We start from the raw sequence: 20814 nt of genomic DNA, 5'->3' as shown, positions 1-20814 counted from the left end.
TCCTGGATTCATCAAAGTAATCAGTCCTGGCCTCAAACATCCCCCAAGTCAAAGGCGGGTGCGCTAGAAAAAGGGTACAAACTCCAGTAACAGAGGTGTGTGTGTCGGGGGGAGGGATCCCCAGGATGGAAGCCTCCCTGGCACCCTCCGAGAGTCCCAGAGGATTGGGCGGAGGCGCGCGGAGCCGACTGCGCTGTCCCCTCGGGCGCGCGCACCGGGCGCGCGGAGGCTTCCTCGAGCCCAGGCAAGCGGCCTCCGCACGGCGCCGGGTAGTCCTGAGGCTGGCCCGGGCTGCGCCGGTGCCAATCGGCGCGGAGCGCCCCGCGGCTCCCTCCCCGCCCCGCCTCCCCACCCCCCTCCCCAGCTTCACTTGGACGCGCGAACCCGGCTCCCAGCTGGAAAGCTGCGGCCGAGCCACAGCCGAAGGCAAGTCCTAGCACCGCCATCCCAGACCCTGCGCCGCTGACCGCCGGCCCGCAGGCGACGGGCATGCTGGCATGGCAGGACGGTGGGGCCAAGGCGGCTCCCTCGCATCACAAGATCTCCTTCTCGGTCCTGGACATCCTGGACCCGCAGAAATTCACCCGCACCGCGCTCCCGCCCGTGCGCCCGGCTACCGGGGAAGCCAGGAAAAGTTTGGCGGAGGTCGAAGCGGGGAAGGATGCCAGCTCCGAGGACCCTGACGGACAGCTGGAGACCCCTGGTAAGATCCAAGGCGCCCCCCGCCCCAACACTGCGGAGTGTTTGGGGAACAGCCGGGCCTGGTGAGTGGCGCTTAACTGAGTCTCCCTCAAAAAGAGAAGGCGCACGGGACCGGGTGCGAAGTGCAGTTTCCGCCTGGGAATTGGAGAGCTGCGGAGAGGAGGCTCCCGAATTCCCGGGCAGGGATTTGCCGCATCCCTGCTCACCCGCCAAGCTTACCCGCACCATAGCTCTGACGCTCGCGGTGGAAACTTCACTGAACCGGAGCCTACGTTGCCAGGCTTACTCATTTATCGGGCATTTAATTCGCTTGCCACGTGCTAGGACCTGGGCTAAGGGTTGGGATAAAGGTGATGAAAATTTCGGAACCTGAGGGATGGACAGCATCATTCACATCACCCCCATTTTGTGGATGGGGGAGCTGAGGCTAAGGCTTGCGCCAGGGGTCCTGGTGAGTAGCGAGGTCAGGCGCCTACTTCAAACCACCCGGAGACGCCTGCGAGGCTGGGCTGCCCCACGCGCTCAGGCTCCCCAGACCCAACTGCTGACCCGGGCTGGGGGCGGGGCTCTGATGGGGTGTTGGGAAGCTTTTAGTACTTTTTCCTCAAAACCCTTTGACTTACTCCCTACGCTGGCGGACACCTGATGGCGGGATCAGGAAAGTTTGTGGCTGGAAGGAAGGACAGCATGAGTCCTGCTGGGTGGGGCTTGGGATAAGACCGGGAAAGGCAGCTCCCTGGAGGGGCAGAGGCTCAGGTCTCCCGGTAGGCTGGATGCCGTGCACCCCCCCGTTCCCCTCCCCAAGTTTGGCGATGATTGCCTGGGGCCCCAGGCGCCTGTGGTGGCGGCACTTAGGCTCGGGCCCGTGGCCTGGTAATTGTTCGGATATTCTCTCCAAGGGGCCGCGCTCCCTTCCCCCACCCTCGTGATCGATATTCTATTACTGGTGCCTGCATATCTCCTGCCCGCAGCTTGCAGGTACCGACTTCAAACCCCTTTCCCTGTCTGATCCTAATATTGTTCGATTAAAACTTACCTTTAATAGATGACATCTATCGATCCGGCCCCGCACAAATCTGAAACTCTATTAACACGGCGGGAGAGAGAAGATGGGAAAGGGGGAATTTCACTTTAAAGCGGGGGCGGGGGCGGGGGGGCAGAGAGCTTAATAACTTCTTTTTTAATTGCTAGGAGTCCTAGACCAAAATAGGTTTCTAGGGTCTGGGGAGGCACAGCCCTAAAGGCGTTTGATATCTGGATGTCTTAATACAATGATCCTAACCCCCAATATGGTTACTCAGTAAGGCCACTATTATTTTCAATGCGGGGTGTCATTCATTCATTCAGCAGACATTTCTTGGACCCCTACTTGATGGCAGATTTGTAAAGGGCAAGAGGACATGATTCCCCTAAAACCGCTGGCGAGGATATGCAGTCTGGTCTGAGGGAAGCGAGACATGGGACAGCAACGGCACCGGGAGTTGGCTTGAGGGGACAGCTGCTTGCTCTGGGGAGGACGAGGAGGAGGTTTGAGGACCCCAAAAGGCTTATGTTCACCGCCCCCTTATCCCCTAGATGCTGCGGGCCGAGGCGCCGGCCGGGCGTCCCCCCTGGAGGGTTCCGAGGCGGAAGAGGAGGAGGATGCGGAGGATCCAGGGAGGCCGCGGCGGCTGGAGCGAGCTGCGCGCCTGCTGCCGGGCCTGGCGCGCTCACCTGACGCCCCGGCCGCGGCGTTGGCGTCTGGGGAGCCCTGCGAGGAAGGCGGGGGCGGCCTTGCCGGGTCTCCGGGCTCCCCCGGCTCCCCGCGGCCCCGGCGCCGGCGCGTGGAGTCCAACTGCGCCAAGCCTCGGCGCGCGCGCACCGCCTTCACCTACGAGCAGCTGGTGGCTTTAGAGAACAAGTTCCGGGCCACGCGCTACCTGTCCGTGTGCGAGCGCCTGAACCTCGCGCTGTCGCTCAGCCTCACAGAGACGCAGGTCAAAATCTGGTTCCAGAATCGCAGGACCAAGTGGAAGAAGCAGAACCCGGGCGCCGACGGCGCGGCGCAGGTGGGGGGTAGTGCGCCCCAGCCAGGGGCTGCAGCGGGGGGCGGCGGCGGCGGCGCGGGGGGCAGTCCCGGCCCTCCTGGCACTGGGACTCTGCCCTTCCAGACTTTTCCCTCCTACTCCACGGCCAATGTCCTCTTCCCGGCCGCCGCCTCCTTCCCGCTGACCGCCGCTGCCCCCGGGAGCCCTTTCGCGCCGTTCCTCGGGCCTTCCTACCTGACCCCCTTCTACGCCCCGCACCTATGAGTCCGGAGCCTCCGGCCCATCATTGGCATCGTCGTGTGCCCTCGGCTCCTCCACCGGGGTGCCGGTGCGCGGGTGTCAGTGCGCTCCTTCCCTGTCAGCAGCCGGAGACGCCGCACCGCTGCCCGCCGCGTGCGCCCGCGATCCTCGCGGGCAACCAAGGGGTCAGGGATCCGCCCCCGAAGTCTCGGGGGACCGAGACTGACCTCAAACCATGCCGTTTCTGGACCTTGCTGTTCACTTTGGGTCAGGTTTAATTCAGTTCAGGGGCTACGTTTTGAGGGTCTGGACGGAGGTTCAGTTCGGGGCTAACTAGTGAAGATTACAGGAGGGAAACACCGGGAGCAGCGACGCCTTCGCTGCCAGCTGCTGGCAGCTGGGATGGAAGCTTCAAAGGTGCTGCCTCACCAGAGGGTGAGGAGCAGGCTCTGTTTACAGCTAATGGCTTCCCTTCCTCATGTGTGATAGTTCGGCCCATATCCAGAGACTTCTTCCAAATCCTGAACAAGGCTGGGGAGAGCTTGGTCATGGAGCATACATGGGCCGCTCTGCAACAGACTGTTTTTAAAATGCATACAACTTGGCCGGGCATGGTGGCTTATGCCTGTAATCCCAGCACTTTGGGAGGCCGAGGCGGGTGGATTGCTTAAGGTCAGGAGTTCAAAAACCAGCCTGGCCAACATGGTGAAACCCCATCAACCCCGTCTCCTTAAAAAAAAAAAAAAAAAAAAAAAAGCATACAACTCCATATCTCTAGATCTTTACTTAAGATTCGGTCTGGAGCGCAATACTTGTTCCAAATAACCTCTCCAGGTTGTTCCTGAGAGAGGGGGTACCTTGGTTTTCTGAGTAGGCCAGAAGTTTGTGGTAGGAAAGGTGACTCCACTTTGTAGCTAGACTAACCGAGACACAGGTCTGTTGCACTGCAAGTTTTGAGAACAGCTTGGAGCAAACCACACAGTGGCCCCAAAGGCATAGAAATGATACCGAAAGCCGCGATGGCTCAACTAATATCACGAAGTCTATGCATGAGGCTGCCTGCTTTGATTTGCAGAAATTGATACTTTAAAACTTCAGTCCTGGCTCATCTGCCTGTCACAGGGATTCCAGGGATTCCAATACTGAGCCAGGGAGAGCTAGCTCCACCAGCAGCATGCACTGCTGCTACATGTGGACAGTTGGACTGTTTTTTAAAAGCACAAACTCAAGATTTTTAGAACTTCATCTAGGATTCTGACTTGAAAACAATTCTTGTTAACAGACACTCCACGGTGAACAAGGAGATGAACAAGCCAAGACTGTAAGGGCCAGTGAAAGCAATACTTGGCTGTGAAACGCTGTCCTGTTCATAATGGATTCACCTCCAGGAACCTAATACGTGGACATGCATTTTAACTGCTGCTTTTATGACCTCCCTTAAAAAATTAGTTCTGTGAAATGCCCTTGCCAGTTTTGCTTGGAATATGCTTCCTTTAGTTTTCTATGTAATATAATCTTGTAGCCCACATCTCGGAAACCCAGACATCCCCGGTTTGTCATGTATGTTTCATTCTCACTTTTGATTACTTGAGGCCAGCTGAGATCTATGTGAATACCAAATTTCTTGCTATTTCTTGATAGCCTGTGCTATTAGCAATTAAGTTTAATGATCAATGGCTTCAAAGTAAAGCACACTGTTTGGTGTTATGACCCATTCCATTACTGTAATCTTGAAATATCTAGTTCTTTTATCAGGAATGATAGAAAATATTTCCATTTTCTCCTAAATTAAATGAAGACTTCATGTTCATGTGACTCTCCTAGGATTTGATAGTATATATTATTTAATTACTTAATATCCACTAATTAGACTCTTTACCTTCTAAAGAAGAATGTCCTTCAAATGACACATTGTAACTTTCGAAAAGACAGTTGGTGCCAGATGAGATTAAAAATGCAGTTACTATACTAGATATTACTCACTTTATGCTTTGGTAAACACCCCTTTAATAACTATTTGTTGGTTTCTCAAAAGCAATATCCCAGATTAAACAGGCAATTCAAATGTGACAATTCCTCTGTAACAAAGAAGCTGAATTTCTGTAATAAGTGGGAAGCATTCATTCCAGTCTTCTCAGGTACCAGAATCATAGACTTCAGTAGAAGAGAGGGAATAGGGAGGGAGGTGGGAGGCTGATCTGTTCCTTGCCTAGCAGGGTGCCGTAATTCCTGACCCTTCTGGTTTCTACAGATCGTTGCAGAGTAATGCTTGAAGTGTGTGACTTTGGACGTCTGCTGCTTTAAAAGGCCCAGTTGCTTCCCAACCAAATCTTTAGACTCAATCTATCCGTGTGTTTGTCTAATAAATTCTTTTTGTAATAAATTCATTTTTATTTCTTGTTTGATTATTCTTGTTCTCTATTAACAAAGCTTTAAAATAATTTTTATAAGGGCCAGGCGTGGTGGCTCAAGCCTGTAATCCCAGCACTTTGGGAGGCCGAGGCGGGTGGATCACGAGGTCGAGAGATCGAGACCATCCTGGTCAACATGGTGAAACCCTGTCTCTACTAAAAATACAAAAAAGAAGCTGGGCGTGGTGGCGCTTGCCTGTAATCCCAGCTACTCAGGAGGCTGAGGCAGGAGAATTGCTTGAACCCAGGAGGCGGAGGTTGCGGTGAGCTGAGATCGCGCCATTGCACTCCAGCCTGGGTAACAAGAGCGAAACTCCGTCTCAAAAAAAAAAAAAAAAAATTTATAATTATCAGAGGATGTATACGTGTATCTCTCCCTTCTCCTCACTGGCTATGGAATACGCTTCCTTTAGTTTTGCATAAACTCCCAAATAGGGAATATTTCTACACTAACACTCCTTTCTTCAGCCATTTCAGACTCATAGATATACCCAAAGCAGCTACATTTGCAGGCAGTATATACAGACATATTTCAAGCCATATTCTTAGCAAAACAAAGCATCTTCACAGTATTTGAGTTACATCAATACCAACTTACCAGATTTCTAGGACATTAACTTCTTAGCCTTAACCTTACAAGTTCTTAATATTCCAAAACGGCCTGGTAGGTAACTTTTCAGACTTGGGGCATCTGCTGGTCATCGATTTCTGATGTTAAATATTACCATTTTTGAAACCACATAGCCAAGGAGCTGTATTTATAGGAGTGACTGGAGAGCATTTCTTACCTTGAGAGAACCCCAATCCAATTTATGGGCAGAAATTAATTTAGTGTGTTTATCTTTATAGAAATAACTTTTTTTCCCCTTTGACGCAGGGTCTCCTTACTCTATTGCCCAGGCTGGAGTACAGTGGCACAGTCATGGCTCACTGCAGCCTCAACCTCCCATGCTCAAGTGATCCTCCCAGCTCAGCCTCCTGAGTAGCAGGGACCACAGGCACATGTTACCATGCTTGGCTATTTTTTTTACTTTTTGTAGAAACAGGGTCTGGTTACCCAGGCTGATCTTAACCTCCCAGGCTCAAGCAATTCTCCCACTTCAGCCTACACACTACAGGGTCCCACCACCACACCTGGCTAATTTTTTGACTGGATGCGGTGGCTCATGCCTGTAATCCCAGCGTTTTGGGAAGCTGAGACGAGCAGATCATGAGGTCAGGAGATTGAGACCATCCTGACTAACATGGTGAAAACCCATCTCTACTAATAATAAAAAAAAAAAGTAGCCAGACATGGTGACTTGTGCCTGTAGCCCCAGTTACTCAGGAGGCTGCGGCAGGAGAATCGAACCTAGAAGGCAGAGGCTGGAGTGAGCCGAGATCAAGCTACTGTACTCCAGCCTGGGCAAGAGAGCGAGACCCTGTCTCGGGGAAAAAAAAAAAATTAATACTTAAATAAAAAACAAAGAATATTTTTGTTTTTACATCTGTTTATTTATTTTTGAGACTGTGTCTCCCAGGGTGATTGTAGAGGCCCTATCATGGCTCACTGCAGACTCAGCCTCCTGGGCCCAAATGATCCTTCCGCCTCGGCCTGCTAAGTAGCTGGGTCTACAGGCATGCACTAATACTCTGGCTATTTATTATTATTATTTATAGAGCCAAGGTCTCACTATGTTGCCCAGGCTGGTCCTGAATTCCTGGGCTCAAGAAATTCTCCCACTTCTGTCTTCCAAAGTGCTGGGATTACAGGCATGAGTCACTGTGCACGGCCCTGCCCTTGATTTGTAATGGATTAACTTTATTTTGAATATTGCATAGGAATGGAATTATAGAATACATGTCCTCTCATATCTGGCTTCTCTTACTGAGCATAACGTTTTCAAGGTTCGTTCATGTCGTAGCACCTATCAGGGTGTCATTCCTTTTTATGATGAATACTTCATTGTACCGACAGACCACATTTTGTTTATTCATTCATCGGTTGGTGGACATTTGTATTGTTTCCATGTTTTAGTTGTTGAGAATAGTGTTGTTATGACTATTTCTGTACAAGTTTTTATTTGAACACCTATGTTCAATTATTTGGGGCATATACCTAGGACTGGAAATGTTGGATCACATGATAATTCTATGTTTAGCTTGTTAAGGAACAGCCAAATCATTTTCCACAGTGCTTGTACCATTTTACCTTTCCACCAGCAATGTGTGAGGGTTGCAGTTTTCTTCATATATTGGGGAATACTTGTGATTTTCTTTTTCTTTTTCTTTTTTTAAAATTTAAACCAGGCTGGGCATGGTGGCTCATGCCTGTAATCCTAGGACTTTGGGAGGCCGAGGTGGGTGGATCATGAGGTCAGGAGTTTGAAACCAGCCTAACATGGTGAAAACTCATCTCTACTAAAAATATTTAAAAAAAAAAAAAAAATTTAGCCTGGAGTGGTGACACTTGCCTATAATTTCAGCTACTCAGGAGACTGAGGCAAGAGAATTGCTTGAACCCAGGAGATGGAGGTTGTAGTGAGCCGAGATCACACCACTGCACTCCAATTCCGGCAACAGAGCAAGATTTTGTCTCAAAAAATAAAAAATAAAAATAAATAAAAATAAAACCATGGCTCATGCCTGCAATCTCAGCACTTTGGGAGGTCGAGGTGGGCGGATCACTTGAGGTCGGAAGTTCAAGACCAGCCCGGCAAACATGGAGAAACCTCCTCTGTACTAAAAATAAAAAATCAGTTGGGTGTGGTGGCACACACCTGAAGTTCCACTTACTCAGGAGGCTGAGGCAGGAGAATCACTTGAACCCAGGAGGCAGAGGTTGCAGTGAGCCAAGATAGTGCCACTGCACTCCAGCCTGGGTGACAGAATGAGACTCCATCTCAAAATTAATTAAATAATGTAATTTTTTTTTTTAAAGAAAAGTCTTCCCAGACTTCTTTTCTTTCTTTCTTTCTCTCTTTTTTTTTTTTTGAGACGAGTCTCAATCTGTGCCCAGGCTGGAGTGCAGTGGCGCAATCTCGGCTCACTGCAACCTCCGCCTCCCGGGTTCAAGCAATTCTCTGCCTCAGCATCTCAAGTAGCTGTGATTACAGGCACCTGCCACCACGCCCGACTAATGTTTGTATTTTTAGTAGAGAATGGGGTTTCACCATCTTGGCCAGGCTGGTCTTGGACTCCTGACCTCATGATCCACCAGCCTCGGGCTTCCAAAGTGTTGGGATTACAGACGTGAGCCACCACATCCAGGCTTCCTAGACGTTTATACCTCCCAGAGTGTGGCAAAATATTACTCACAAATAAGTCAATAGTATTACTTACCAAAGCAATTTTAAACTACCAGAGTTACTTTTTTCCTCAGATGAACCATCACTGGTGCTTTTCACTTATTAAGCCATTAGCTTCCATCCTGATTTTCTAAAATAAGTTTAATTACAACCACCTTCACTGGGTTTCGGTGATCTGTATATCCTGTCTTCCAGGTAGCGAGATTCCATGTGCTTACGGAGTACAAACCTATGTGACAGGATCCATGCTGATTTCATTTTTTTTTTTTTTGAGATGAAGTCTTACTGTGTAGCCCAGGCTCTGCACTCCAGCCTCCTGGGTTCAAGTGATTCTTCTACCTCAGCCTCCCAAGTAGCTGGGATTACAGGTACGAATCACCACGCCTGGCTAATTTTTACATTTTTAGTACAGATTGAGTTTCACCCTGTTGGCTAGGCTGGTCTTGAACTCTTGACCTCAGGTGATGCACCCACCTCAGCCTCCCAAAGTGCTGGGATTACAGGTGTGAGCCACCATGCCTGGTCTTTTATTTCTTTATTATTATTATTTTTTTGAGACAGGGTCTCTCTCTGCCACCCAGGCTAAAGTGCAGTGGTACAATCACAGCTCACTGCAACCTCCACCTCCTGGATTCAAGTGATTCTCTTGCCTCAGCCTCCCGAGTAGCTGGGGCTAGAGGTATACACCACCTTGTCCAGCTAATTTTTTTTTTTTTTTTGAGACCGAGTCTCTCTCTTTCGCACAGGCTGGAGTGCCGTGATGTGATCTTGGCTCACTGCAATCTCCGTCTCCCAGGTTCAGGCAATTCTCCTGCTTCAGCCTCCTAAGTAGCTGGGACTACGGGCATGCATCACCAGGCCGGGCTAATTTTTTGTGTCTTTTTAGTAGAGATGGGGTTTCACCATTTTAGCCAGGCTGGTCTCGAACTCCTGACCTCAGGTGATCCTCCCGCCTCAGCCTCCCAAAGTGCTGGGATTACAGGCGTGAGCCACCATGCCTGGCCGAATTTTTGTATTTTTGATACAGATGGGGTTTCGCCATGTTGGCCAGGCTAGTCTCAAACTCATGATCTCAGGTGATCCACCCACCTCGGCTTTCCAAAGTGCTGGGATTACAGGCATGAGCCACTGCACCCGGCCTTGAATTTCTCTTTCAACTCTAGAAGATGAAAACACTATGTTTGAGTAACTCCCTTGCAGGACAAATATGAGATGTTTTACCTTATCCCCGTCTTCAGAAGATGAAATATTTAGCAATCACCCTGGCAGAAGCATGCTGGCTCTTGATGCAGGTACTAATTTTCAAGGCTGTAAACAGCCACAAAACCCTCTTGGTTTGCTGTGTAGGCACTGTGCTAGGCCTGGGGGTGCAACGGTGAGCAAGAAAGCCTGGTCCCTGCCCTCTGTTCCTGCCACATATCTAATCCAGTGGACTTTCAGCTTAAAACAATTGTTCTAAATTGATGCATAATAACTGTACATATCTACATGGTACATGTGATGTTTTGATACATGCATACAACATGTAATGATCGAATCAGGGTACTTGGGATATTGAGCAACTCATTTATCGTTTCTTTGTTCTGGAAACATTTCACATCTTCTCTTCTAGCTAGTTTGCACTACACAATAGATTGTTGTGAACTAGAGTCAGCCTACTGTGCTATCAAATACTAGAACTTACTCCTTCTGTCTAACCCAGGCGTCCCCAAACTACGGCCCGCGGGCCGCATGTGGCCCCCTGAGGCCATTTATCCGGCCCCCCGCCGCACTTCAAGAAGGGGCACCTCTTTCATTGGTGGTCAGTGAGAGGAGCACAGTATGTGGCGGCCCTCCAACGGTCTGAGGGACAGTGAACTGGCCCCCTGTATAAAAAGTTTGGGGATGCCTGGTTTAACCATATTTATCTGGGGTCGTTTTGTGTGTTTTTTGTTGTTGTTTTAAAGACAGGGTCTCCTGTTACCCAGGCTGGAATGCAGTGCTGTAGTCATGATCACAGCTCACTGCAGCCTCGACCTCCCAGGCTCGAGCGATCCTCCCATTTCAGCCTCCAGAGTAGCTGGGACTACAGGCACACAGTACCATGCCCACCTAATTGTTTTGTAGAGACAAGGTTTCACCATGTTGCCCAGGCTGGTCTTGAACTCCTGGGCTGAAGCCATCTTCTCACCCTGGCCTCCCAAATTGCTGGAATTACAGGATTGAGCCACTGCACCCAGCCCCTAACTGTGTTTTTGTACCCATTCACCAAACCTCTCTTCACCCCTCCCCACCTTCCCAGCATCTCGTAACTACCATTTTACTGTCTACCTCCATGAGAACAGTCTTTTAAACTCCTACATATGAGTGAAAATAGGTGATATTTGTCTTTCCATGTCTGGCTTATTTCATTTAACATAATGACCTCTGATTCCAACCATGTTGGGACAAAGGACAGAATTTCATTTCTTTTTTTTTTTTTCCTTTTCCTTTTTTTTTTTTTTTTTCTGAAATGGAGATTTGCTCTCGTTGTCCAGGCTGGAATGCAGTGGCTCACCGAAACCTCCGCCTCCTGGGTTCAAGTGATTCTCCGGCCTCAGCCTCCCGAGTAGCTGGGATTACAGGCATGCACCACCATGCCCGGCTAATTTTGTATTTTAGGAGAGACGGGGTTTCTCCATGTTGGTCGGGCTGGTCTTGAACTCCTGACCTTAGGTGATCCGCCTGCCTCGGCCTCCTAAACTGCTGGGATTACAGGTGTGAGCCACTGTGCCCGGCCCTCATTTCTTTTTTTTTTTTTTGAGACGGAGTTTCGCTCTTGTTACCCAGGCTGGTGTGCAATGCCTGATCTCAGCTCACCGCAACCTCCACCTCCTGGGTTCAGGCAATTCTCCTGCCTCAGCCTCCTGAGTGGCTGGGATTGCAGGCATGCGCCACCATGCCCAGCTAATTTTTTTGCATTTTTAGTAGAGACGGGGTTTCACCATGTTGACCAGGATGGTCTCGATCTCTTGACCTTGTGATCTACCCGTCTCAGCCTCCCAAAGTGTTGGGATTACAGGTGTGAACCACCGCGCCCAGCCCCTCATTTCTTTTTATGGCTGAAGAGTATCCTATCATGTGTATATGTACTGCATTTTCCTTATCTATTCATCCACTGATGGGCACTTGAGTCCATATTAGCTTTTTTCTCCTTTTGAGACAAAGTCTCACTTTGTTGCCCTGGCTAAAGTGCAGTGGCACAATCTCGGCTCACTGTAACCTTTGCCTCCGGGGTTCAAGCAATTCTCCTGACTCAGTATCCTGAGTAGCTGGGACTGCAGGTGTGCACCACCACACCTAGCTGATTTTTGTATTTTTAGTAGAGACAGGGTTTCACCATGTTGGCCAGGCTGGTCTTGAACTCCTGACCTCTGGTGATTGGCCCACCTCGCCCTCCCAAAGTGCTGGGATTACTGACATGAGCCACCATGCCTGCCCCATATCAGCTTTTTTGATCCCATATCATTCAGAATAAGAAAATAGTGACCTGCATCATCCCCAATATAGGAATTTATCTAAACTATGTGTATATGTTTATGTATGCTACAGTGCTAATAGATGATCTACATTAGAAAGTAAAATGTACATTTAAAATGATAAGGTTGGCAGGGTGCAGTGGCTCCAGCCTGTAATCCCGGCACTTTGGGAAGTCGAGGTGGGCAGATCGCTTGAAGTCAGGTGTTTGAGACCAGCCTGGCCAACATGGTGAAACCCCTGTCTTTACTTAAAATACAAAAATTATCTTGGCGTGGTGGTGCATGCCTGTAATTCCAGCTACTCAGGAGGCTGAGGCAAGAGAATCTCTTGAACCTAGGAGGCGGAGGTTGCAGTGAGCAAAGATCACGCCACTGCACTCCAGCCTGGGCAATAGAGAAAAATAAAAAAGTAACACATCCTCTTTTTTTTTTTTTTTAAAGGTAGGCAGGACTCGGTGGCTCACACCTATAACCCCAGCCCTTTGGAAGACTAAGGCAGGAGGATCACAAGGTCAGGAGTTCAAGACCAGCCTGATCAACATGGTGAAATTCCATCTCTACTAAAAATACAAAAATTAGCCCGATGTGGTGACTCGAGCACCTGTAATCCCAGCTACTCAGGAGGCTGAAGCAGGAGAATTGCTTGAACCCGGGAGGCAGAGGTTGCAGTGAGCTGAGATTGTATCACCGCACTTCAGCCTGGGCGACAGATAGAGACTCCATCTCGGGAAAAAAAAAAAAAAAAAAAAAAAAAAAAAGCTTCTAAGTATGTGTACATGATTTCTTTAGATTTTAATAAGAATCTCTGTAGAAGAGGGAAGATTTGAAGGTAGAGGACTTGGACAAGGGCCTTTACTTACCGTTGTAAATAAAGATAATTACACCACCATGTATTGAGCGGCAGCGTGGCTTAGAATTAGCTGGAGAAGGATGGGGACAGTGGCTCATGCTTGTAATCCCAGCACTTTGGGAGGTCAAGGTGGGTGGATCACCTGAGGTCGGGAGTTCGAGACCAGCCTGACCAACATGGAGAGAGCCCCATCTCTATTAAAAATACAAAATTAGCAGGGTGTGGTGGCACTGCCTGTAATCCCAACTACTCGGGAGGCTGAGGCAGGAGAATCACTTGAACCTGGGAGGTGGAGGTTGCAGTGAGCCGAGTTCGAGCCATTGCACTCTGACCTGGGCAAGAAGAGTGAAACTCCTACTCAAAAAAAAAAAAAAAAAAAAAAAAGGCCGGGTGCGGTGGCTCACACCTGTGATCCCAGCACTTTGGGAGGCCAAGGCGGGTGGATCACGAGGTCAAGAGATCGAGACCATCCTGGTCAACATGGTGAAACCCCGTCTCTACTAAAAATACAAAACATTAGCTGGGCATGGTGGTGCGTGCCTGTAATCCCAGCTACTCAGGAGGCTGAGGCAGGAGAATTGCCTGAACCCAGGAGGCAGAGGTTGCGGTGAGCCGAGATCGCGCCATTGCACTCCAGCCTGGGTAACAAGAGCGAAACTCCGTCTCAAAAAAAAAAAAAAAAGTAGCTGGAGAAGAGTCGCATGTGTCAGTGATCCTCAGAACAACCCCTTTGACATGATGGGGTAAGTGAGGCGTGGGGTCTCAGGTTACCCAGGTAACTACAGATAGAGTCAGGATTTGACTTCTGGATTGCCTCAATCCAAAGCCTGCTCTCCGAAGCACTCTATGGTACAAACACTGGGTGCTCTGGGGCCTGGCTAAACATGTTTCTTAGAGCATCAGCCACAGTCAAGACTGACACCAGCATGTGCCTCCAAGGGTCAGAGCTGAAATGTATTTAATTGCTTTGATTTTTCCTTGGAATCAAAGGGCCGTGCCCTGTCCTTTGCAAGTTAGGTGCATTGCAGAAACAGTTCAAAATTGAATTACAAATGGAGAGAGGCCAGGCATGGTGACTCACACCTGTAATCTCGGCTACTCGAGTAGGTATAGGCTGGGTGTGGTGGCTCACCTCTGTAATCCTAGAAGGCCAAGGTGGGTAGTTCATTTGAGGTCAGGAGTTCAAGATCAGCTTGTCCAACATGGTGAAACCCCTAAAAATACAACAATCAGCGGGACGCAGTGGTGTGTTTCTGTAATTCCAGCTACTCGGGAGGCTAATTTTTGTATTTTAAAAAATTAAAATACTACCCGCCCAGCTAATTTTTGTATTTTTAGTAAAGACCGGGTTTCACCATGTGGGCAAGGCTAGTTTTGAACTCCTGACCTCAAATGATCCACCTGCCTTGGTCTCCCAAAGTGCTGGGATTACAGGCGTGAGCCACCGTGCCCGGCTTCCTATACCACTATTACGGATGTCCACAAAAGCAGAGTTTATTGATGACCCAAATACCAGGATGGGCATTGCTTTTGGTGAACTCGATTATCCAAAACAGTGAAACTCTCTGCAAAGTTCTGTGCAAAAAACATTAAATTTTTTCAGCAAAGATGAAATGATTTGCAATTCCCATTCTATTAATATATTTATTGCATAGCATTTAGCTGTGAAATTCAAAGAATTAAAAGCTTCATTTATTTAGGTCAATAATCTCAGGAGGCCTGGAGTGGTGGCTCATGCCTGTAATCCAAGCACTTTGGAGGCCAAGGCGGGCGGATCACCTGAGGTTGGGAGTTCAAGACCAGCCTGACCAACATGGTGAAACCCAGTCTTAAAAAAAAAAAAAAAAAATCATCATCTCAGGAATAAACCCTGGAAATTTTTCTTTTCTGGTTTGTTTTTATGACAGTCCAACTTCAAAGAGTCAGAATTAAGGTCCTCAAAAGAAAAGTGCTGGGTGCAGTGGCTCATGCCTGCAATCCCAGCACTTTGGGAGGTTGAGGCGGGTGGATCATTTGATGTCAGGAGTTCAAGACCAGCCTGGCCAACATGGTGAAAACCCATCTCTACTAAAAATACAAAAACAATTAGCCATGTGTGGTGGCCTACACCTATAATCCCACCTACTCAGGAGGCTGAGGCAGGAGAATCGCTTGAGCATGGGAAGCAGGGGTTGTGCTGAGCTGCGATCACACCACTGCACTCCAATCTGGGTGACACAGTGAGACACTGTCTCAAAAAACAATAACAACAAAAGAAAAGTAATCAAGCAGGGCATGGTGGCTCTTGCCGGCTCATGCCTGTAATCCTGTAATCCCAGCACTTTGGGAGGCTGAGGTGGGTGGATCACAAGGTCAGGAGTTTGAGACCAGGCTGGCCAACATGGTAAAACCCCATCTCTACTAAAAATTAAAAAAAAAAAAAAAAAAAAAAAAAAAAAAAAAAAAAAGGCCGGGTGTGGTGGCTCAAGCCTGTAATCCCAGCACTTTGGGAGGCCGAGGCAGGTGTATCACGAGGTCGAAAGATCGAGACCATCCTGGTCAACATGATGAAACCCCGTCTCTACTAAAAATACAAAAAATTAGCTGGGCATGGTGCCACGTGCCTGTAATCCCAGCTACTTAGGAGGCTGAGGTGGGAGAATTGCCTGAGCCCAGGAGGCGGAGGTTGCGGTGAGCCGAGATCGCGCCATTGCACTCCAGCCTGGGTAACAAGAGCGAAACTCCGTCTCAAAAAAAAAAAAAAAAAAAATCCAGGCATGGTGGCTTTTGCTTGTAATCCCAGCTACTCAAGAGGTCAAGGCAGGAGAATTACTTGAACACAGGAGGAGGAGTAAGATTTTTTTCTTTGAGACTGTGTCTCTAAAAATGTCTATATATTTTTTTAGAGGCAGTGAGCCAAGATTGCGCCACTGCATTCCAGCCTGGGCCTCAGAGCAAGACTCTGTCTCGGGGAAAAAAAAAGAAAAGTAATCAAAGTTATCTAAGCTTTGGCCCTCAGTTTGCCATCATGGACTCAATACAAAAAAATCATTGCAAAACACACTGATCTTCTTAGTACCTAAATAGATAAGGATGTAAAGTAAATGTTTAACTAGTACTTGAGGTTTATTTTTTTAAATTAATGAGCAATGTAATATTCTTTAAATAAATACTGCTGTTTATTCCTGAAATTTTTATCAAAAATTTTTATTTCCACCTTTTTTATTCTTAGCCAAAATTCTTACTGCTGATTAAATGTATCAACGTGGAACATGATCTGTAGAACACCTAGTTTCTCTGCTGCCCGCATGACCTATTTCGTAACACTGGTGGGGGCCCTTTACTTTGGAATCTTGGATTCTTGGATTTCTGTGTCTTTAAAAGGGTTACGTTAGTTTTTTTTTTGCTTTTCTTTTTGTTTTAAAGAGTCTTGCTCTGCTGGTGCAGTGGTGCGATCTTGGCTCATGGCAAACTCCGCCTCCTGGGTTAAAGAGATTCTCCTGCCTCAGTTTCCTGAGTCGCTGGGATTACAGGCACTCACCATCATGCCCAGCTAATTTTTCTTTTCTTTTCTTTTCTGTTTGTTTTTTTGTATTTTTGTAGGTTTCCCCATGTTGGCCAGGCTGGTCTTGAACTCCCGACCTCAGGTGATCTGCCCGCCTTGGCCTCTCAAATTGCTGGGATTATAGGCATGAGCCACTGAGCTGGGCCTAGATTAGGTTTTAAGGGCTCTCTTCAGCTCTAAAACCTATTCTGTATTTGCATCTCTATGTTCATAAGAAAGAAAAGAAGAAAAAAGAAAGAAAACATTATTTTTTCCTGTTAAGACTTAGCTGACTTAGCTTCAGGAGCCTAACGGTTTGTTATACGTTTGCTTTAGGGCTGATTTGAATAGCCCTGACCCCCTGCTTGGTGAGCTGACTGGGCCTGGTCCTCCTCCATCCCTCTTCTGGCATTTTCTGTTCCCCTCTGCCCCATACCCAGTCTTTCAGGCACACAGTGTCCTCAGCCCCTCTGCTCTCAAGATCCTCACAGAGGCTCCCCTCCAGATCTCATGCCACATCTAGAGAATTGTCCAACTCCTCTCCAGACAACTGTACACGTGCCAGGCCCAGGTGACATTCCTTCAGCAGGACAGTTAGCAAAGCATAAATGGGCAATAATGCTTCGAAGTATCCTCCTGCCTTCAACTCAAGCTTCTAGGGCTTTAATTTGAATAGCTGTTACTATTCTAGGCCTGAGGAGAGGCTTTTGGGATCTCAGAACCACTCCCATAATGCCTACCTGCTCTGCCTCTAATTCCTGACCAGAGGAATAAAGAGAAGTAGTGATAAACGAGTGTGGAATAGTAATTTCTACTGGAGCTATGTAGAGATGGGCACTGGGAGGCTGGGAAAATCCTGCGAAACAAGCTCTGCCTTTAAGAATTTAGATCTGCTTGGGAAGATAAGACACTGCCAACCTTAAATAACTAGAGTCAGAAAATGCTGTGACGTATAGAGTTGATTCAAGCCCAAAGCTTGGAGGATGGCCACCTGGGAGCATCCATTCCAATTGCCCTGACCATACACTCTGATTGACATCAGTTATAATTGGGTATTTTGTTTTTGTTTTTGTTTTTTTGAGACAGAATCTTGCTCTGTTGCCCAGGCTGGAGTGCAGTGGCGTGATCTCTGATCACTGCAACCTCTACCTAGGTTCAAGAGATTCTCCTGCCTCAGCCTCTTGAGTACCTGGGATTACAGGCGTATGCCACACCCTCAGCTAATTTTTGTATTTTCGGTAGAGATAGGGGTTTCACTGTGTTGGCCAGGCTGGTCTTGAACACCTAACATCAAATGTTCCTCCCACCTCTGACTCCCAAAGTGCTGAGATTATAGGCTCGAGCCACAACCCTGGCCCCTGAGTGGGTTTTTAAGGAAAAAAAAGAAAAGGCAATTCCTAAATTATTTACCAAGAATTTACATGAAAATGACAAGCTACTCAGATTTCGTGAGAACCTGAAAAATTTAAAAAAAAAAAATCAGAAACAAAAACAAGCTACTGATTGTCTTTACCAAAAATATACAAAAGATACATTTTTTTTGGTAATATAAGTTCCAGGAAATTGAAGATAATAAGCACCAACCCCTGGGGCATGAGTTGTGGGGAGCGGTGGACTGCTGTCCGGTGCTGGTGTTTCTCTGGCCTGGTTTTGCATACCTTGCATACCTTCCATGAATGAGTTTTCTTTTCTCAATATTGATAGAGCTATAGAGCTAGAGAGATATTGTAGGTTAAAAAATGACTTCTCAGATTTTATTGTCCTCATATAAACTTGACTTATTAATAGTTAGAGACTCAAAAATCTTTGTAATGTACATTTAGGCCAGGCATGGTGGCTCACACCTGTAATCCTAGCACTTTAGGGGGTTGAGACCGGAGGATCACTTGAGCCCAGGAGTTCCAGACCAGCCTGGGCAAGATGTCGAGACCTCGTCTCTTTGTATATTTTTAAGTTGGGGGAAAAAAAAAAAAAAGACTGCAGGCTGGCCTTAAGTGGACAGGAAGTGCTCAGGAGGAGGAGAGGGACCCTGCAGCCTCAGCCGTCAGGGCGGGTCTCACTTGGGGGAAGGGAAGGAGCTGCAGCCGAAGTTCTTAGGTGGAGCTTACCTCAGGGGAGAGAAAAATTAACACTCCTGTCAGGCACAGTCTCATATTAGGACCCATAGGTGAACAGCAAAATTTCTAAGTCACTGTCTATAGTTCCGAGTTCAGAACTTTTACCACTGATCCCTCTTCCACCTTCCTAGATGCCTCGCTTAACTTGCTCCTCCCAGATCCCTGCTTTTCTGGACTTAAAGGCAGTTTGTGCTCCACCAGAATAAATACCTGCCCTGACTTGGTGCACTGAGAGCAGGAAGGATGAGTTATACATGCTACCCAGACTTCTGCTGCGAAGACATCTTTTTAGGGTAAATACAATCTGGGAAACAAAATTCCTCCTGCTGGGTAAAAACCAAACACTGATTTTCTCTGTGTCACTATTGGTTTTCCTCCCTGGCTATCAGCTTGGAATTTCCTTTTGAATCATCTGAAGCTCAGGTATATGGAGGCTATACTAATAACAAGTCAGAACAAGCTGGACAGTGAAGGACGTAATGAAAAGCAAGAGACCTGCATAGCCCATATGTTGTTTTTCTGGTCTCTAAATAATAGAGAGTTGCCTGTATAAGAAAATCAATGATTCTTTCCTTTTTTTTTTTTTAAAAAAAAGTATACATATATATGTATATAGTTGTAGCTTTTTTCGATGGCTGATGTTGCAAGATTTTTGTTCAAGACACATTTCTGGAACTGTTCAAGACACATTTCTGGAACTTATCCCTCCTTACTGAAGAGACTTATATGGGTTGGGCACGGTGGCTCATGCCTGTAATCCCAGCACTTTGAGAGGCCAAGGTGGGCAGATTGCTTGAGTCCAGGAGTTCAAGACCAGCCTGGGCAACATGGTGACATCCTGTCTCTACCAAAAAGATACAAAAATCAGCTGGGTGTAGTGGCATGTGCTTGAAGTCCCAGTTACTCAGGAGGCTGAGGTGGGAGGATCCAGGAGGTGGAGGTTGCAGCGAACCATGACCATGCCACTGCACTCCAGCCTGGGCATCAGAGTGAGAAACTGTCTCAAAAAAAAAAAAAAAGAAAAGAAAAAGAAAAGAAGAAAGAAAAAGGGACTCACATGGTCTTGCCTGATGTGAAACCCCTTGCAAGGTCAGGCTGAGGCACTCAAGGGACATTTGTAGAATGAACTGATAAATGAATGCAGGTCTTGGATGTCTGCTATGAGGGCCACTCTTTTTGTTCTCAGGTTTTATTGTCCTCGTATAGTTAATTACCTGACTTATTAATAGTTAGAGACTCAAAAATCTTTGTAATGTACATTTTACCTTTATGTTTCTAGATTGCACCAATAAAATGCATACAAATAAAGCAGCTCTGTTGCTTGGTTGAAAAGAAGCAGGTTTCAAGTTCAGGTCTCCCTGTCAAGGCCATGTTATGCTGAAAAACAACTGCTAGTACAGAAACCATAAAATGGTATCTTGCTCTCTGTACCTATTGCATTTTTCTGATAAGAGAAAAGAGATAAAACCCAGACATTCTTGAAAACTCCTTAGAGCACCTTGTCTGTGAGCCCCAAGCCACTGCAGAGTACTTTGTGTTACCCCTGGATCCCGGGTGCCATGTGCCTCTCCTGAACCCACCTGCTCCTCCTTGGCAAGGCATAACTGGGGATTCTTGGGCTCTATTAGAGTTCCAAGAGCTGGGCATGGCCCCACATACCTGCCCAGGTTTATAGAGCAGGGCCATGGAGAAACCATTCCTTTCTAACCCCTTGGGCAGGATAAACTAACTTCCAGGAAATTAATCACATAGTATTGGGTGCTGTGGAGGAACATCAAAAAAATAAAAGGCAATGTTCTGCCCTCAGTGAGTTCCGGAAAGCCCATGGCCACAACGGTCTGAGACGGTCTGAGAGAGTGACCCTGGTCTAGGGGAGGTTGAGCCCAGGAGGACGGAATCCCTTTTGGTGTCTTGCTCTGCACATCTGCAGATGTTAGCTCTGCTGTTCACAGCTCTGTACCCATATCACTTGCTTACCCCTACCATTCAGCATGGACTTTCCGCTTAGCTAAGATTTACCTTAGCCAGTTATGCATACCGAATGTCTTCCAATTGCTCCCCTACCCGTCTCCACCCTTTTCTACCCTGCTGTGTGTCCCAGGAGGCTGATCTGTCTTAAAGGGCTCCCCTGGCCTCTGGCCTCCCAATGGCTTCAGCCTA

At 47.6% G+C, this 20814-nt stretch overlaps 1 protein-coding gene across 1 annotated transcript; it reads left to right on the top strand.

Annotated features, from left to right (window-relative positions):
- Nucleotides 1-407: 407 nt before the first annotated feature.
- On the top strand, nt 408-5316 carry NKX1-2 (NK1 homeobox 2). Its single transcript, XM_003922117.3, has 2 exons — nt 408-703; nt 2278-5316. Exons 1-2 carry the CDS (start codon nt 490-492, stop codon nt 2991-2993), a joined length of 930 nt encoding a protein of 309 aa, XP_003922166.2. The 5' UTR covers nt 408-489; the 3' UTR covers nt 2994-5316.
- The last annotated feature ends 15498 nt before the right edge of the window (nt 5317-20814 follow it).

The sequence above is a fragment of the Saimiri boliviensis genome, chromosome 12 (assembly GCF_048565385.1).
Source record: "Saimiri boliviensis isolate mSaiBol1 chromosome 12, mSaiBol1.pri, whole genome shotgun sequence".
NCBI lineage: Eukaryota > Metazoa > Chordata > Mammalia > Primates > Cebidae > Saimiri > Saimiri boliviensis.
Note: the sequence above shows the minus strand (reverse complement) of the source record. Positions and strands in the feature narration are given on the sequence as shown.

Coding starts and splice junctions, on each gene's coding strand:
- NKX1-2 (XM_003922117.3), top strand. CDS start 490: ATGCTGGCATGGCAGGACGGTGGGGCCAAGGCGGCTCCCTCGCATCAC. Junction 704..2,277: donor CGGACAGCTGGAGACCCCTG/GTAAGATCCAAG, acceptor CTTATCCCCTAG/ATGCTGCGGGCCGAGGCGCC.